This window comes from Sciurus vulgaris (genome assembly GCF_902686455.1).
Source record: "Sciurus vulgaris genome assembly, chromosome: 15".
In the NCBI taxonomy this organism is placed as follows: Eukaryota; Metazoa; Chordata; class Mammalia; order Rodentia; family Sciuridae; genus Sciurus; species Sciurus vulgaris.
Window position 1 is genome coordinate 39,197,334 of NC_136476.1, and position 19,536 is coordinate 39,216,869.

Sequence of the window (19,536 nt, forward strand, 5' to 3'; positions counted from 1 at the left end):
TAGTGCTTACTTCGAGGAGTATGCTTAATTATATCTCACTGTTGGAGAGATTTCACACACCCTCTTTCAACTTTGATTGCTAAATGCAGAGACACACTCATATAAATTGTACCTAAGAGAGAGGAAAAATACATACATTAGAATTACTTATATTACCAATAGACTTTTAACTTTTGTTTTACCAGATTACCAGAGATTTAGAACTCACATGGTAGAAATGTAAGAACTACTTTTGTCCAACAAAGAAATTTAATGCCTATAGGAATTCAGTCATTACAGTTATCATTTATAGCCAGTTGTCAAAATGTTAGCAATTAATAGAATTAATGTTGATTATATTCCTTTTTCTTCACTGGTGGTTATATGTTCATCCTGTGGCCAACCATTACTTCATGATTTAAGTTTTCTTATTCCATTTTCTACATATATAGGTTGTTTGTGTTGTCATGAAGATTCAGACGGCCGATAAAACTAACTTGGAAATCTAGTCATTGTTATTTCCTTCTCTGCCATTCTTCTCAAGTAATAGGGTACTTGATTTTATCTGAGTCCAGTCTGCAATAATTTTTCTATCTTTCCATTATTGGAACTGCTGTGTTGTTGACCTTACTTATATCTCAAACATCTGAGAGCGTCTGCCTTTTTGACATCTGGGTAACCTTTATCTGACAGATCATGTCTTCTGATTCCAAGTTAATTTGAAGAGAGTACTATCTTTAAGTACTTTACTTTGCAAATGGCGTGCTTTTAACACTTGCTTACAGAGTCAAATGGTTGCAATATTATTATAAGATCCCTTTTTCTTTACCAAATTTGAGCAGATAGAGAAATCAGGAATAATTTTTACATTCTAAAAACATTTCAGTGTAATAGGTACTAGTGTTACAAAGGTGAAAACATGCCATCACTCCCTTTGGTGTGGATAAATGACAGGCATATGGGGTTTGGAGTTGCTTTGATCCAATCTTAACTTCAGTATAAACTTCCGTTTCTTCACTGGAAACATGGAGATAATCATAAATGTCTACAAAATGTTTATGAGATCTTATAATGAGGGTTAGTAAATTGCTAGCTGCTGTTATTTGAGAACTCACTACAGATCAACTGCTGGAGTGACACAGTTAGAGGAACATATCACCATAGTCTAGAAACATTTCTTCCCTTGTGATGCAACTCTCAATGCATAAACCTTAAGACTTTAGAATGCTTGTTTTGTTATGGTGTTGGGATATAAATATACTTTGAATCTGAAGAGTAAATTATACCATGTTTACCCTTCTTTTGATGTTGCTATATGCCTACAGATTCCTTGTAAGTGGAAGAAATAATTGGCTTTTCAGCACCTGTCAGTGGACCTGCTTTCTAAAGGATTACTTAATCAGTGGACTCCCTAAGTAGAAATGTCAAGTAATTGAGGAAGATGGAATTACTAATGTTCAAAACTTGATTGTGCATTACATCCTTTTTGGTAGAATGATTTTTTTATTTATTATTACTTTTTAAATTATGGGTTCTTGCTATGTTATCCAGGCTGATCTTGCATTCCTAGGCTCAAGTAATCCTCCTGCCTCTGTTTCCTGATTTTATGGGATTACAAATGTGTGCCACTGTACCTGGTTAGAGTGAAAAATTTCAAAAATCCCACTCAGTGTTAAAATTATTGAAGAGTGCATTTATGCTTCTGTTTTGTACATACCATTCAAGCATATCCATTCTTACATAAAAATTGATGTTTTATCTTTTCATTTCTAACTTTGCACATACTATTATCTTGCCACTCTTTTATGAATGGCAAACACAGTTGTATATGTAGAATTTAGGTTCATTTTTCTTCCCTATAGAAGAACAAAGTCTTAGGCAAAGATGGTCAGCATTCATTGAGTATATATGTGCATAAAATGTGAACTCAGAATGCACTTTGTCAGATCCAGTTTTATAATACATGAGTCTGAAAGATAAAGAAAACCAGATATTGCCTTGGATTTTTTGCCTCTCGCTTTCATTGGATCATCATGTTCTGAGTTATTTCTTTTCACTGGCAACTTTATTTTCTCTTCATACTAATTTATTGCCATATCCCTCATACAGTAATAAAGTATGGGACTATCTCTCATAGTTTTAAGAAGAGGGATAGTTACAAACATTATATATTCTCTTATCTGATGCTATGATGGATAGTAACGGAGCCCTTTTTATTTCTTATAATTTATAAGTAGAAAGACTACTCATAATTTTCATTATAGAACTGTCTAAAAGATTATGCTATAATTTGGTGTGGGGGCGGTGCAGCCGCTTCGTAAGTGTTGCCAATATGTATGTTTTTCCTGGTGTTCAGAGTAGAATTTCTTTGTTCTTTGTGTGCTGTACTTCAGGGAGCTGGTTTGTGACTCATCCTGCCTCCCCCCCCCCCCCCCGCATGTAGGTACTGTCCAATTAATGGAAGACTTCCATGACAGCTCTTTATTCCTGTAATAAATAGTCTGGAATCTTTGTTGCTGTCTCTCTGCCAAGACAGAAAGGAGGGGTGAGTTGAGGCATGAGCTGCTCTCTTCGCTTTACCACCAATAAACCTTGTGATCTCCCTGCACCTTAATTTCATTATATGTAGAATAAAGTTGTTAAGGTAAATGAATCTGACAAGGCCTCTTATGACTCATGAAAACAATCCCATGATCCTTTGGGGAGGGGTTTAAATATATGTATAAAATCTACCTTAACAATTTCTGAGTATAACCCATTCAATATTGTTAACTATATAAGCATTATATAGTAGATCTCAAGAATATTTTCTTGAGAATAGTTTCTTAGGAACTGCAAATAAGGAAACCATGCAATATGTGTCCTTCTGTGGTTGGCTTGTTTCATTTAGTATAATGTCCTCAAAGTTCATCCAAGTTGTAGCGTATGATGTTTTCCTTCTTTTTAAAGATGAATATCATAGACCCCATTCTGTTTATCCATTCCTCCATTGATGAATATTTAGGTTTTTTTCTAATTCTTTTGTGAATAATTCTGCAATGAATATAGGAGTGCAACTCTCTCCTTGAGATCCTGATTTAAATTGTTTTGGCCAAATATTCTTAAGTGGGATTGCTAGATTGTATGATCTTTGTATTTTATTCTTTACATTTTAATTTTTTAATAACCACCATACTGTTCTCCATACTGGCTATGCCATTTTGCATTCCTACCAGCTGTGGCTGAAAATTCCAAATTTTCTACATCCTTACCAGCATTTCTTCTTTTTTTTTTTTTAATGATGGCCATTCTTCCAGAAGTGAGGTAAGGTAATATCTCATAATGGTTTTGATTTGTATTTATCTAGCAATTACTGACTTTGAGCAACTTTTTATGTATGTGTTTAGCCATTTGTATGTTTACTTTGGAGAAATATCCTTCTCCCCTCTTAAAATTGAGTTGTTATTATTTTGTTATAGGGTTCCTTACATATTTTGGGTATTAACCCCTTATCAGATAAGTGGTTGGCAGACACTTCCTCCTCGTCCATAGGTTGCAAATTACCCTGTTAATTGCTTGTTATGCTTCAGAGAAGATTTTTAGTTGATGGAATCCCCTTTACTCTTTTTACCTTTTTTGTTTGTGCTTTTGGTGTCAGATCAAAGAAATTATTGCTGAGACCAATGTTATAAAGTTTTTCTTCCATGTTTTCTTCTAGACCTTTATAATTTCAGATCTTATGCTGAGCTAATTTCCTTCTATTTTTATTATAAGAAGTGTTGAATTTTGTCAAATGCTCTTTCTGCATTTCTCGAGATAATTATGTGATATTTCTGTCCTTTGTTTTATTAATGTGATCTGTCATATTGATTGCGTTTCATGTTTTAAACATCCTTGCACCCCTGATATGAATCCCACTTGATCATGGTGAATGACCTTTTTTAATGTGCTGCTGAGTTCAGTTTGCTAGTAATTATTGAAGATATTTGCACTTGTGTTCATCAGGAATCTTGTCCTGTAGTTTGCTTTCTTGTATATATTTGTTCAACTTTGGTAATCAGGGTAATTCTGCCTCATAAAATTAGTTTGGAAGTATTTTTTTCCCTTAATTTTTTTTTTTTGTGGGGAAGATGGGGCAGGATTTGGGAAGGATTGATGTTAATTTTTAAATAATTGGGAGAATTCTTCAGTGAAGCCATTGGGTCTTTGGAATTTTTGTTGAGAGTCTTTTTTTCTTTTCCTTGCCTACTGGGAATTGAACCCAGTGCCTCACACATGCTAGGTAAGCACTCTACCACTTTGCTACATCTCTAGCCATTTTAATTTTTCGTTTAGACAAAGTCTCACTTAAGTTACCTAGACTGGCCTCAAACTTGCTATCCTCCTGCTTCAGCCTCCTGATTAGCTGGAATTATAAGTGTGTTCCATCATGTTGGGAGTTTTTTTTTTTTTTTTAATTTTTGAATTAAATTCGATCTCCTTCCCAGTTATGGATTTACTTATTCAGAATTTATCCATTTCTTCTAGATAACCCAGTTTGTTGAAATAAAATCATTTATATTAGTCTTTTATAATTCATTTTATTCCTTTAGCATAGTTTCAGTGTCTCCTCTTTTACATCTGCTTTTATTTATTTGTGTCTCTTCCTTCCCCCTTACTCTAGCTAAAAAATGGGTTAATTTCATGGATCTTTTCATAAAACCTGTCTTCTTCCTTTAAGCAATGTTGTTCTTGTTTTCTAGTTCCTTGTGGTATAAAACTAGGTTCTTTTGAGATTGTTTTTCTTTTTTGATGAAGACATTACAGCTCTAGACTTCTTAGTGCTGCTTTTTATTACTTTTCCATAAGTTTTGGTTGGTTGTGCTTTCATTTGTCTGAAGATATTTTCCAATTTTCCTATTGACCTCTTCTTTGATCCATTGGTTGTTCAGGAATTGTTGTCTAATTTCCCTGTATTTGTGAATTTTTTAGTTTCCCTCTCTTATTGATTTCTATTTTATTTTATTTTATTTTATTTTTTTTTATTTTATTGTAAACAAATGAGATACATGTTGCCTCTCTGTTTGTACATGGTGCAAAGGCATACCATTTGTGTAATCATAAATCCACATACAATAATGTTGTTTGATTCATTCTGTTATTTTTTCCCCTTCCCCCCACCCCTCCCACCCCTCTTTACCTTCTATACAGTACTTCTTCCTCCATACTTGCCCCCCTCCCTAACCCTACTCTAACCCTAACACTAACCCTTCCCTCCCCCCCATTATGTGTCATCCTCCACTTATTAGCGATATCATTCGTCCCTTGTCTTTTTGAGATTGGCTTATCTCACTTAGCATGATATTCTCCAATTTCATCCATTTGCCTGCAAATGCCATAATTTTGTCATTCTTTATGGCTGAGTAATATTCCATTGTGTATATATACCACAGTTTCTTTATCCACTCGTCAATTGAAGGGCATCTAGGTTGGTTCCATAGTCTGGCTATTGTGAATGAGCAGCTATGAACATTGATGTGGCTGTATCTCTGTAGTATGCTGATTTTAGATCCTTTGGGTATAGGCCAAGGAGTGGGATAGCTGGGTCAAATGGAGGGTCCATTCCAAGTTTTCTAAGGAATCTCCACACTGCTTTCCAGAGTGGCTGCACTAATTTGCAGCCCCACCAGCAATGTATGAGTGTACCTTTCTCCCCACATCCTCGCCAACACCTGTTGCTTGTATTTTTTGATAATCGCCATTCTAATTGGGGTGAGATGGAATCTTAGGGTGGTTTTGATTTGCATTTCTCTTATTACTAGAGATGTTGAACATTTTTCATATGTTTATTGATTGCTTGTACATCTTCTTCTGTGAAGTGTCTGTTCATTTCCTTAGCCCATTTGTCGATTGGATTATTTGTATTCTTGGTGTAGAGTTTTTTGAGTTCTTTATAGATTCTGGAGATTAGTGCTCTATCTGAGTATGATTGGCCAAAGATATTCTCCCACTCTGTAGGCTCTTTCTTCACATTACTGATAGTTTCCTTTGCTGAGAGAAAGCTTTTTAGTTTGAATCTATCCCAGTTATTGATTCTTGCTTTTATTTCTTGTGCTATGGGAGGTCTGTTGAGGAAGTCTGGTCCTAGGCCGACATGTTGAAGATCGGGACCTACTTTTTCTTCTATAATCTGCAGTCTCTGGTCTGATTCCAAGGTCCTTAATCCATTTTGAGTTGAGTTTTGTGCAGGGTGAGAGATATGGGTTTAGTTTCATTCTGTTGCATATGGATTTCCAATTCTCCCAGCACCATTTGTTGAGGAGGCTATCTTTTCTCCATTGCATATTTTTGGCGCCTTTGTCTAGTATTAGAAAGTTGTATTTATTTGGGTTTGTGTCCGTGTCCTCTATTCTGTACCATTGATCTACCTGTCTATTTTGGTACCAGTACTATGCCGTCTTTGTTACTATTGCTTTGTAATAAAGTGAAGTTCGGGTATTGCGATACCCCTGCTTCATTTTTCCTGCGAAGGATTGCTTTAGCTATTCTGGGTTTCTTATTCTTCCAGATGAATTTCATGATTGCTTGCTCTATTTCTGTAAGGTACGTCATTGGGATTTTAATTGGGATTGCATTGAATCTGTATAGCACTTTTGGTAGTATGGCCATTTTGACAATATTAATACGGCCTATCCAAGAACATGGGAGATCTTTCCCTCTTCTAAGGTTTTCTTCGATTTCTTTCTTTAGTGTTCTGTAGTTCTCATTGTAGAGGTCTTTTACCTCTTTTGTGAGATTGATTCCCAAGTATTTTATTTTTTTCGATGCTATGGTGAATGGGGTAGTTTTCATAATTTCTCTTTCTGAGGATTCCCTCCCTTATGTATAAAATGCAATTGGATTTATGAGCATTGATCTTGTAACCTGCCACTTTACTGAATTCACTTATGAGTTCTAACAGTTTTCTGGTGGAATTTCCTGGTTCCTCTAAGTATATAATCATATCATCCGCAAATAGGGATAGTTTGAGTTCTTCTTTTCCTATTCGTATTCCTTTAATTTCCTTGGTCTGTCTAATTGCTCTGGCTAGAGTCTCAAGAACGATATTGAATAGGAGTGGTGAAAGAGGGCATCCCTGTCTTGTTCAGTTTTTAGGGGGAATGCTTTCAGTTTTTCACCGTTTTAGAATGATATTAGCCATGGGCTTAGCATAGATGGCCCTTTACAATGTTAAGGAATGTTCCCACTATCCCTATTTTTTCTAGAGTTTTGAGCATGAAGGGGTGTTGTATTTTATCAAATGCTTTTTCTGCATCTATTGAAATATCATGTGGTTCTTGACTTTAAGTCTATTGATATGGTGAATTACATTTATTGATTTCCGGATGTTGAACCAACCTTGCATCCCTGGAATAAAACCCACTTGATCGTGGTGCACTATCTTTTTAATATATTTTTGTATGCGATTTGCTAAAATTTTATTGAGAATTTTTGCGTCAATGTCATTAACGATATTGGTCTGAAATTTTCTTTCCTTGATTTATCTCTGTCTGGCTTGGTATCAGGGTAATATTGGTTTCATAGAATGAGTTTGGGAGGGTACCCTCCTCTTCTATTTCATGGATACTTGAGAAGTATTGGAATGAGCTCTTCTTTAAAGATTTTGTAGAACTCGGCTGAGAACCCGTCTGGTCCTGGACTTTTCTTTGTTGGTAAGCTTTTGATGACCTCTTCTACTTCATTACTTGAAATTGATCTATTTAAATTTGTATGTCCTCCTCGTTCAATTTAGGCAATTCATATGTCTCTAGAAACCTGTTGATGTCTTCGAAATTTTCTATTTGGTTAGAATATAGATTTTCGAAATAGCTTCTAATTATGTTTTGTATTCAATCGTGTCTGTTGTGATATTTCCTTGTTCATTCCGAATTTTGGTGATTTGGGTTTCTCTCGTCTTCTCTTTGTTAGAGTGGCTAAGGGTTTATCAATTTTGTTTATTTTTTCAAAGAACCAACTATTTATTTTGTCAATTTTTTGTATAGTTTCTTTTGTTTCAATTTCGTTGATTTCAGCTCTGGTTTAACTATTTCCTGTCTTCTACTACTTTTGGTGTTGGTCTGTTCTTCTTTTTCTAGGGCTTTGAGCTGTAGTGTTAGGTCGTTTATTTGTTGAGTTTTACTTCTTTTATTGAATGCGCTCCATGAAATAATTTTCCTCTAAGTACTGCTTTCATAGTGTCCCAAAGATTTGATATGATGTTTCTTTGTTCTCATTTACCTCTAGGAATTTTTTAATTTCCTTCCTAATATCTTCTGTTATCCATTCATCATGTAATAGCATATTGTTTAATCTCCAGGTGTTGGAGTAGCTTCTGTTTTTTACTCTTTCATTTATTTCTAACTTCAAACCATTATGATCTGATAGAATACAAGGTAGTGTCTCTATCTTCTTGTTATTGCTTACATTAGCTTTGTGGCATAATATATGGTCTATTTTAGAGAAGGATCCATGTGCTGCTGAGAAGAAAGTGTATTCGCTCTTGGTTGGATGGTATATTCTATAAATGTCCGTTAAGTCTAAATTATTGATTGTGTTATTGAGATCTATGGTTTCTTTGTTCAATTTTTGTTTGGAAGATCTGTCCAGTGGTGAAAGAGGCGTGTTAAAATCACCTAGTATTATTGTGTTATGGTCTATTTGGTTTCTGAAATTGAGAAGGATTGTTTGACATACATGGATGAGCCACTGTTTGGGGCATAGATGTTTATGATTGTTATGTCTTGCTGATTTATGGTTCCCTTAAGCAGTATGTAATGTCCTTCTTTATCCCCTTTTGACTAGTTTTGACTTGAAGTCCACCTTATCTGAAATGAGGATGGATACCCCAGCTTTTTGCTGAGTCCATGTGTATGATATGTTTTCCCCCATCTTTCACCTTTAGTCTCTGTGTATCTCTTTCTACGAGGGTGAGTCTCTTGCAGGCAACATATTGTTGGATCTTTCTTTTTGATCCAATCTGCCAGTCTATGTCTTTTGATTGATGAGTTCAGGCCATTAATTATTCAGGGTTATTATTGAGATATGATTAGTATTCCCGGTCATTTGGTTCATTTTATTTATTTATTTATTTATTTATTTATTTATTTATTTATTTATTTATTTATTTTGAGACAACTTGGTCTTCCTTTATTTGACAATTCCTTTAGGATGGTTTCCTCCCATTGCTGATTTGTTTCTTTTGTTTTTCATCTCTTCCTCATGGAATATTTTGCTGAGATGTTCTGTAATGCTGGCTTTCTTTTTGTAAATTCTTTTAGCTTTTGTTTATCATGGAAGGATTTTATTTCATCATCAAATTTGAAGGTAAGTTTTGCTGGGTATCAGATTCTTGGTTGGCATCCATTTTCTTTCAGGGCTTGAAAATGTTGTTCCAGGCCCTTCTAGCTTTTAGGGTCTGGATTGAAAAATCTGCTGATAACCGTATTGGTTTCCCCCTGAATGTAATTTGATTCCTCTCTCTTGCGGCCTTTAAAATTCTGTCTTTATTTGTATGTTGGGCATTTTCATTATAATGTGCCTTGGTGTGGGTCTGTTGTAATTTTGTATATTTGGAGTCCTATAAGCCTCTTTTACTTGATCTTCCATTTCATTCTTCAGATTTGGGAAATTTTCTGATAGTATTTCATTGAATAGATTGTTCATTCCTTTGGTCTGTTTCCTCTAAGCCTTCCTCAATTCCAATAATTCTCAAATTTGGCCTCTTCATGATTATCCCCATAGTTCTTGGAGATTCTGTTCATGATTTCTTACCATCTTCTCTGTTGTTCAACTTTGTTTCAAGGTTAAATATTTTATCTTCAATGTCTGATGTTCTGTCTTCCAGGTGTTCTATTCTATTGGTTATGCTTTCTATGGAGTTCTTAATTTAGTTTATTGTTTCCTTCATTTCAAGGATTTCTGTTTGGTTTTTTTTCAATATCTCTAACTCTTTATTGAAGTGATCTTTTGCTTCCTGTATTTGCTCTTTTAACTGTCGATTGGTGCAATCATTCAGTGTGCCTGCATTTGCTCTTGCATCTCGTCATTTGCTTCCCTGAGCATTTTAATTATGTACATTCTGAACTCCCTTTCTGTCATTTCTTCTGCCATGCTGTCGTTGGGTTTCATTGATGTAACATCTAGATTTGTTTGCAGCATTTTCTTTCCTTGTTTTCTCATATTGTTCAGGTATCAGTTGACTGGTGTGATATTGCAGATTTCCTCTATTGTCTTATAATATCCCTGAAGATTTCTATTATATCCCCTCTTAGTCTTCAGTAGCCTGAAATCTTGGAGGAAGTTGATAATGCAGTGCTCCACAAGGGAGCTGACTCCCTAGGGGTGGTGGCCTTCTGGTGGGGTATATTCCCTGCTAGTGGGCAGAGGTACCTTCACTTGCTGATGAATGGTTTGATTTCTATTTTATTCTGTTGTAATTGAAAAGGACATTTGGCATGATTTCAAACTCTTAAATTTGTTGACTTATCTTGTGACCTAACATACGATCTCTCTTGCTGACTGTTCCATGTGTGATTGAGAGGAACACACACCTTCTGCTGTTATGGAGTAGAATGTTCTGTATATGTTTGTTAGTACTGTTTGGTCTATAGTGGTGTTCAAGTCCTCTATTTACTTACTGAAAGTGGTGGGGTTATGGAAGTCTTCAACTACTATTATGTTGTGTTCTATTTCCCCCTTCTACTATTATTGTGTTGCTGTCAATGTTTGCTTTTTACATTTAGGTTCATATATCAGCTTTATGTCTATATACACATATATTTGTAAATTTTGTCATTATGTAATGTCCTTCTTTGTCTCTTGTGACATTTTTGACTTGATGTCTATTATCTTAAGTATGGTTACTGTGTTCTCTATTACCATTTGTTTTGAATACCCTTTAACTTTCATACTACGTTTCATCTAAAATGAACCTTGTAGATTGTTTATAGTTGGATATTGTTTTCTTCATTTGTTCAGCTACTCTGTGTCATTTCATTGGGAGTTTAATCCATTTACTTTAAAAACAATCAGTAGCATGGAAGGATTTAAAATTTCCATTTTGTTAACTGTTCTTTGGTAGCTTGTTGGCTCTCTTTTTTCTCTTGTTGTCATCTTTTGTTTTTCATCAGGGGCTGGGGTAGGGTTTCAGGGAAATGAGGAGTGACTTATATGGTGATATAGGGTTTGCCTTTGGGGTGATAAAAATGTTCTAAAATTAGAGTCTGATCATGGCTGCCCAAGTCTGTGAATTACTAAAATCCACTGAGTTGTAAATTTTGAATGGGTGCATTTTATGGTGTATGAATTATATCTCAACAGTCTGTTATTAAAAATTTTTACAAAGCTTAACTTTTACTTCTCATCCTTTCAATTGTTATTTTTATACAAATAAGTCATCCTTCAGTAACTGGACAGGTGTAATCCAGAGATTTCTCATGTCTCAACACACTCTGTGTGATTTGAATTACTTTATTAGCCAGTGATGTCTAATGCTCTTTAATGTCTACAGCTTCTCCTGAGCTGTTATGCCCATGACATAATGCAGGGTTCTGTCCACCTGGAGCCCTGACTGCAGTACTTTTGTGAGGAGCCATTTCTCAGATTTGCTGAAATGTAACATCTTCTCTGGGTATTGTTTCAATTTAGAACTGTCAGGCTACATTTTATTGCAGAAGTAATTCACAACTACTAATGAATTCACAATTACTAATGAATTCCCAGGCTCCAGCTGAACCAACTCTGTTCCTATCAACATACTGTCTGTTACAAACACGAATTGTCCTCTGTCCAAGTCTGCCATCTGCCCTGGGCTGCCTCCTAGGAGGGCCTGGAGTTGGGCAAATGCAGTGTTTTTTCTGACTTCCTTCTCATTGCTGAATACGTTTTTAGTGATAGTGGCTCTTTCCAAACTGTGCTATCTCTGGCTCTTGTGTATTGATCCATTTATCCCCCTGTCTTAATTAGGAATGAATGGTAAATAAGAAAAAACTTGGAATAGACTGTTCTACAGTTCCACCTACCAGCCGTTTTTCTCTTTGTGTAATCCTGTTACCTCAAATGTGGGCACAGAGATTTTGGGCAGGAATTCAAAGTTTGTGTTTATTTTGTTGGGAGAAATGATTTCTTATAATGAAATATAAAAAATAAGTAAATGTCAGAAGTAATTCTGATGAATATATTCATCTCACTTATTGTTTTGAAAGACAGGGTCTCGCTAGTAGCCCACGCTGGTCTTAAAGTTGCAATCCTCCTGCCTCAGCCTCCGGAGTAACTGGTGATATAGGCATGGGTCACCACCTGCTATTCATGCCTTTTTCATGATTATTTTTCAGCTCTCCTGCAGGCTTGCATTCCCTGTTACCAGCATGCATGGCTCAATGTTCACAGCCTGGAGGATTCTGGAAGTAATGAGAAGAGAAGCTGCAACAAGTGACTGGTTAGCTGCAGTGGAGTCCTTGCTTCCTATTACCACAGAGATCCCCAGGCACGTTTTCCTTCTGCTGGCTCACCTCCTTGTTGAAGATAAGGGACAAAACCTTCACCAGATACTGAAAGTCACCACAGAATTAGCTCAAGCAGACTCCTCTCAGGTAAATTATGAGAATGATGGAACAGTATAGGAAAAGCTTAGTTATTAAAGTTACAGATTAGTCTTAATTTGTGGGTTATTTATATCTAAGTTATATATTATGGTTTGATTCTCCCAGATCTTCATCTCCTCAGTTTTATTCTTCTTACTCTGAATTGATGTATACTTAATGCAAGCTTCTTCTTCTTTTTTTTTTTTTTTTTAAATGAAAACAAGGACATCGGTATATGATGCTATTCTGGTTCTTCGATTTTTAGTGGATTTGCTAATTTGTAATGCTTTTGCTGACTCTTGCAGTATTTCAAGGTGCATATTGATCTTTTTAAGATAGACCCCGATGAATCAATTCAAAATAAACTGTTTGTGCAATAGGCATTAATGTCTTTTCAACCTCTTGCAATTGATCCTATCTTCATTCATTTACTACACCAGAAATTATTGGGTCCTTACTGTGTGTGGTTACTGATCTGCAATACTGGGATGTGAGAGTAACATTTCTTGTCTGCAGAGAATGTGAGTGTATAATAAAAGCAGTAAGACTGTTTTGTCTGCCTTTTAAGCTATATGTTTAAACTAGTATTCTGTGACACCACAACCCTTCTTTACTGGATGCATCTTTAGAATGGGGAGGTTTCTGTAAACAAAAGGGTATCACATTTTTATTACCCTCTGTCTATATCTTTGCTTGTGTTTCTTTTCAAGCATGGTGAAGGAAAATATTCATTTCTTATTGGAAATCATCTTCCTAAAGGGAAAAAAATGTGATGGTAGAGATGGGGCAAATGTATTTAAGATACAAGTTAATGTATTTTGGAATTCCTTCCCACAACCTGTCATGCACATTCCTTTTAGTTAAGTGCTACCTGCGGACGTCTCACCAAGTTTTCACTCTGACCAGCTCTCTCCTGTTCAGATACTCCAAGTGGATATGTCATGTACTTAGAGTATCTCTGTTTCATGGCATGATGCAAATCATTCCACTTGTTTCCTCTTTTCCTTTTCCTTTCAATTTCTGTAATGATTCTACTTCTAACCAATGTTTTCTTTCAGTGTTGACACCTTGTAGGATAATCTTTTAAGACTAGTTAATGCACAGGTCATGCCTGGAGGATTATCTAAAAAAAAGGATCCCTTGAAATAATACAGCAGGCTACTTTAATCTGTGTACGCTCCTGATACAAAGCACATATTACGGCTACTTATTCCACCCCCTCTTCTCTCAGTGCACTGGGCCTTTAAAATTCTAGGGTCATGTTTTTTGTTACAGGTCATGGAAACCCATGTTAAATTACTTCAAACAGTTTTTATTAACTCTAGTATTTAGGTTAATTGGGCCTATATAGTGTGGACAAGATAGTTTCTTTCTTCTATTTGTGAAAAAGCTGGAAGTCCAAAGCCTTAGAACCTTGCTTTCACAGTCCAAAAGAAAGAGGGAAGTAGAGAATGCTCAGATTAGCTTGCGCAGATGTGAACCGACCATCTAATAGAATGATGATGATGACCACTTCAATTCTCAGTTGACTGTAAGTGGGTTAAGTGTCAGAGTCCTAAAGTTGTGCCACCAAGTTCATGTGGAATGAAGTTAGGATTTCCCCAAAGTAAAGATAATTTCCTGGTAATAAAAGTGGAAATATGCTAGATCGATAAAAGACAAAAGCAGAACTCCTCCTTCTGTGTTTCAGAGAACATGAGATGCTGTAACTATGGCAGTTGTGCTGAGATGTCCTCCTCTTTCAGCCTTCCAGCAGCTAGGTGGTTGTCCTATCCCAGGCTGTGGGACTTCTTTGGCTGGTTACCCTCTGGCCATCCGGTGTTTCATTTATTTACCCTAATATCCTTACAAACATTATTTTTCATGTGTGCTGTAAATGGAATTGTTTGGGGACCACTATAATAATCATTCAGGTTCATGTATTAAATAAATGATTATTAAACCATGCTAAAATTTGAAATCAATGTACACTTCTGTTGGATATTTTTTGGATGGCTTTGAAGGAAATGAGGAAAAACATCCAGTGTAATTGTGCTGTTAAAATGAATGGTAGGGCTGGGGATAAAGCTCAGTCGGTAGAGTGCTTGCCTTGCAAGCCCTAAGGCCCTGGGTTCAAATCCCCAACACCGAAAAAAAAAAAAAAAAAAAAAGGCTGGGGATGTGGCTCAGTGGTTAAGCACACCTGGGTTCAATCTGTAGTATCAAAAAAAAAAAAAAAAAAGAATGAATGGAAGAATGAAGGATTTAAATATGTTTATCCAAATTCATGCATATTCTTAGGCAATATTATTCATAAGAACTTGAAGTGAAGTTGTTGTATTCTTTGGGAAAGAAATTTGTCCTAGAAATAGGAAACAGTGTTTTTCCCCTCACTTTTCCTTATGAAGTGACTGTATTATATTAATTTTTAGTAACCTTTAGCTACTAGGTAAAACAGCCAAAAAGAGAGGACTGAATATTTTGAAAAGTAAGCTTTCCAACTGTGAATAGATGCTTGGAGTAGATTCAATTTAAATGAATTGGAATTATGTGAGGAATGTTTTCTATTTCATTTAGTTGATTAACAGTATAAGTAATATAGTCTATTTCATGTGGGTTTGTCCTTTCTTTACCTTATGAGAAGTAAAAGCAATTATTGGCTCAAATTTATCAAGGAGTCGATACTAAAAGAAAGTTTTAGACTACTCGTAAGAGAGGCTACACAAATAGGTAAGATTTCAAGGCTTCTTTCCTATCTGTTTTGTTGTTCACCTAACGTGTGGTAGGTTTCCATTGGCTGCAGGATGGTTATCTAAGGGTTGTGTTTGAATGACATCATCATTCATTGGAAGAATCCTACTATGAGACTTTGTGAAAGAAAATATTTGACAAGTTTGAAAGAGACAAGCCATATGGAAGTATGTGCTGGCATCTTTTGCTACTATTAATTCTAAGTGGTATTAATGGAATTCTTAGTAGTATAGGTTATTAGTTATATAAGTTTTTAATCCACTGGTAACACTATATTAATGTTAAAAAGGGTGATTTTTTAAAAAATGTGCTATTACTTCTTTCCTATCATGAAGATGATGGATTCCCTTCCCCAATGTGAGTATCATCCTTAGTTTCTCATCTGGTTCCCCTGAGGCATACGTTTGCCATTGGTTTAACTCCTTTAGGAAGACTGTGGAAGTTAAGTGTTCTAAAGGAAATTGGGCTTGAGTCCATTTTAGAGTTAACTGGATACACAGGATGACAAAATGATTAGATAGTTATTCAAAGCCAAGGCAATGAATCCATACTTGAAAGAAAAAGATTTTTATTTCTAGAAATGCTGTCAGCAGTTATTAATAATCCTTATAGTTTTCTTACCTGAATATCATGAGACTCACTATGCAGACGATTCAAGCTTGTGTCAGGCAGCATTCACTAAAAAAGTCATTCTCTTATATTCTTGGAGAGAATATCTTTTTCTGTGGATAGATCCAAGAATGAGCATCCTGAGTGAATTTCCTTGAAAGTCTTGAAAGTTTGAAACACAATGATTTATTCTAAAGAGAGGTTTTCATATCATGGTCTTTGCTGATGATAAATGAGGGTTCTGTTTCCTAAATTACTGCCCCACTGCCCTGAAATAGCAGTTGGTAGATTCATGTGCTTTTTGACTATTTTGAAATAATAATTCCTGCTTTTCTGATACTGTAATATTATTTTTCCTGCATTTTGATGTGAATCATTGAGGCTGCCTTCAGATATGCCTAAATGACAACTGAAGAACCAGGCTTCATGGCTTGTATTTGACCCTCTTCTTTCCTTGTCAGAGAGCCATTTCCTACCTTCTGCCTTTTCTAGAATCTGGCCACGTCTGGGGTGGAGTCAGTGGTAGTGAATGTTAAAGGTTGACTATGGAGTTAGTTAAGGGATGAAGTGGATTCCAGGCTTAAATGAGGAATTTTTCTGAATTTTTATTTATAACCCTTCTAAGATGATTGAATTATATTTTGACCTCTTAGTCAGTGATTGACCCACCAGTATAAATGATTATGGGAAGCAATCAACAAACATATGGAAAAATGTTCAACATCTCTAGTAATTAGAGAAATGCAAATCAAAACCACCCTAAGATTCCATCTCACCCCAATTAGAATGGCGATTATCAAGAATACAGGCAACAACAGGTGCTGGCAAGGATGTGGGGAAAAGGTACACTCATACATTGCTGGTGGGGCTGCAAATTAGTGCAGCCACTCTGGAAAGCAGTGTGGAGATTCCTTAGAAAACTTGTAATGGAAGCACCACTTGACCCAGCTATCCCACTCCTTGGCCTATACCCAAAGGACTTAAAATCAGCATACTACAGAGATACAGCCACATCAATGTTCATAGCTGCTCAATTCACAATAGCCTGGGGGTGTGCCTTTGGGGTTTATATTTTGTTTCTGGTGAACAGAGCTCTTTGTGCTTCCTGATCGTCATGTCTTGAGCTGCTTTACTCCACTTTTTCCTTCCTCCATGGTGTTCTGCCTCTCCCTGGCCCTAGACCTATGGAGTCTGCTGACTCTGAACTGAACCCCTAAAAATGAGCTCAAATAAACTTTTCCACCTGTGAGTTCTTATTAGGTCTTTTGGTCACAGCGACAAAAAAACTGACATCATTCCATATACCTGATTGTGTCTTGCTTCTAACACTTCCAGCCTGACACATTGCTTTTACTTCTTCTTTTCCTTTCTTTCCTTTTTTATGTTCAGTTCTTGGCTTTCAGTAATCTTTTTCCCATGATTATTTTGACAACTTCGAATAATGCTTCTTGGGCTCCTTGAGATGAAATGAGTATTACTTATCTCTTAAGGCCTTTTCTAATATCTGTTCTGCCCTTCCTTCTCACGGGGCTCCCCCATAGCAGTTAAAATTGAGCATTATAGCCTAGAGGATAATGGAGGTATTGGAAGAATCTATTTTTCACATAACTTTGTGATCCTACAAAAACCTAATAGGACTTATCAGATGTTTAATAGTGTGTCTTATAAATATATGTAAAGAGAGAACCTGACAAAAGATTAGATTGTTTTTAGAAGTCAAGACTGCTTGTTGGTTATTTTAAAATCTGAGAAAATGTTTTCTTTCCATATTTCTACCTTTATGATTAAGGGTATATGTCAAAGATCAGTGCATGGAATATGGGTCACTAGAGTCTGGAAGCACAGGGGGAAAGAGAATAGAGGAAGTTTAGATAATGAGTATCAAAATATGGTCACAGAGGAACAATAAGTAGTAGTGTTCTACAACACAGTATGATGACTATAGTTTGCAACAATTATGTATTTTTTATTAAATTTCTTTTTTATTTTTACAGACTGCCTTTTGATTCATTTTATGCAAATGGTGTACAACTTTTCATTTTTATGGTTGTACACAATGTAGATTCATACCATTCATGTAATCATACGTATACACAGGGTAATACTTTCTGTTTCATTCTACTATCTTTCCTTCCCCTACCCCCTCCCATCCCATTTTCCTTTGCACCATCCAAAGTTCCTTCATTCTTCTCTTCCTCCTACCGCCCTGCCTCATTATATATCATCATCCACTTATCAGAGAAAACATTTGGACTTTGGTTTTTTGGAGTTGGTCTATTTCACTTAGCATGTTATTTTCCAACTTCATCTATTTACCAGCAAGTGCCATAATTTTATTCTTCTTTATGGCTGAGTAATATTCCATTGTGTATATATACCACAGTTTCCTTATCCATTCATCAGTTGAAGGGTATCTTGGTTCCACAACAACTGTGTATTTTGTAAAGAGCTATATAAGAAGTTTGAAGGTTCCCAACACAGAGATGACACATACTTAAGGAGGTGGAAATGCCAGTTACCACAATTTAATCATTATGCATTGTATACTGGTGTTGAATTATCACATGGTACTCCCTAAATATGTATAATTATGTATCAGTTAAAAATTTAAAACATACCTAGTATCTAAACTGAATATTAACCATAGAATACTAATTTTTAGGTTGGTTTAAATGGTTTAGTGACTCATTTCTAATGGATAAGTCCAATGTCATGTGTAAAGGATATCAACTTCTTTTTTATTAACTTATAAAATGGAACATGCCAAAGAATAAAGGCTTACAGATTATTAAATTCTCTCTCTCTTTTTTTTTTTTGTGGTGCTGGGGAACGAACCCAGGGCCTTGTGCATGCAAGGCCGGCACTCCACCAACTGAGCTATATCCCCAGCCCCTATTAAATTCTTTTTAGTTGAAATATAAAACCAAAATTATATATACTAATTGGGTACCATGTAGTGTTTTGATACATCTCTACATCGTGTATTATTTAAATCAGGTTAAACATAACTATTTTCTCAAGCACTGATCATTTCTTTATGGTGAAAACTTTAAAAATCCTTTCTGGAAGGCTTTCGAACTACATAGTGCATTATTACCTGTAGTCTCCCTGCTGTGTCTTAGCACACCAGAACTTCTTGGTCCATCTGACTGTAACTTGGCATCCATCGATCAGCCCCTCTCCCTACTCCCTACTTTTGGCAACCACCATTCTATTCTCAACCTCTGTGGCCTCAACTTTTGAAGATTCCACATATGAGTGACAGCAGGCAGTGGAAGGTTTATAAATTTGACTTTAGGTAGCCACAATGTCTTCCTTAAATCCTACTGTCATTGTTGAATTTAGCCAAGTGAGTTTCATGAGACTCGGTGCCTCTTTCAGACAGGTACTGGCTTACTGTTGTTTGGAAGTGGTGATGGTGATGTTTGTTTATTTTGTCTTGTTTTTAACTTGTGTTTTACAGCTCTGACATCTTTTATGTGCTTTTTACATTTTGGTTGTTAAGCCTAGCTGAAGGCCTTGCTTAATGGGAATAATTTGATAACTTCATTTTTTTGTGATGTTTTCAGGACTTAATTTTTTTTTTTTTCATTAGTATAGTGTACACAGATTTGAGCCCTTTGAAATCATTTACATGTCT

At 35.7% G+C, this 19,536-nt stretch overlaps 1 protein-coding gene across 2 annotated transcripts in view; it reads left to right on the forward strand.

Moving 5' to 3' along the window:
• FOCAD (focadhesin) overlaps positions 1-19,536 on the forward strand; it is a 377,113-nt gene that overhangs the window by 128,804 nt on the left and 228,773 nt on the right. The window contains exon 11 of one of the 2 annotated variants that reach the window (XM_079112425.1): positions 12,309-12,566. In XM_079112425.1, the coding sequence (XP_078968551.1) occupies positions 12,309-12,566 (258 nt within the window). Of the gene's footprint in view, positions 1-2,422; positions 2,597-12,308; positions 12,567-19,536 lie in introns of those variants that run through there. The other variant, XM_079112424.1, reaches the window with a different exon arrangement.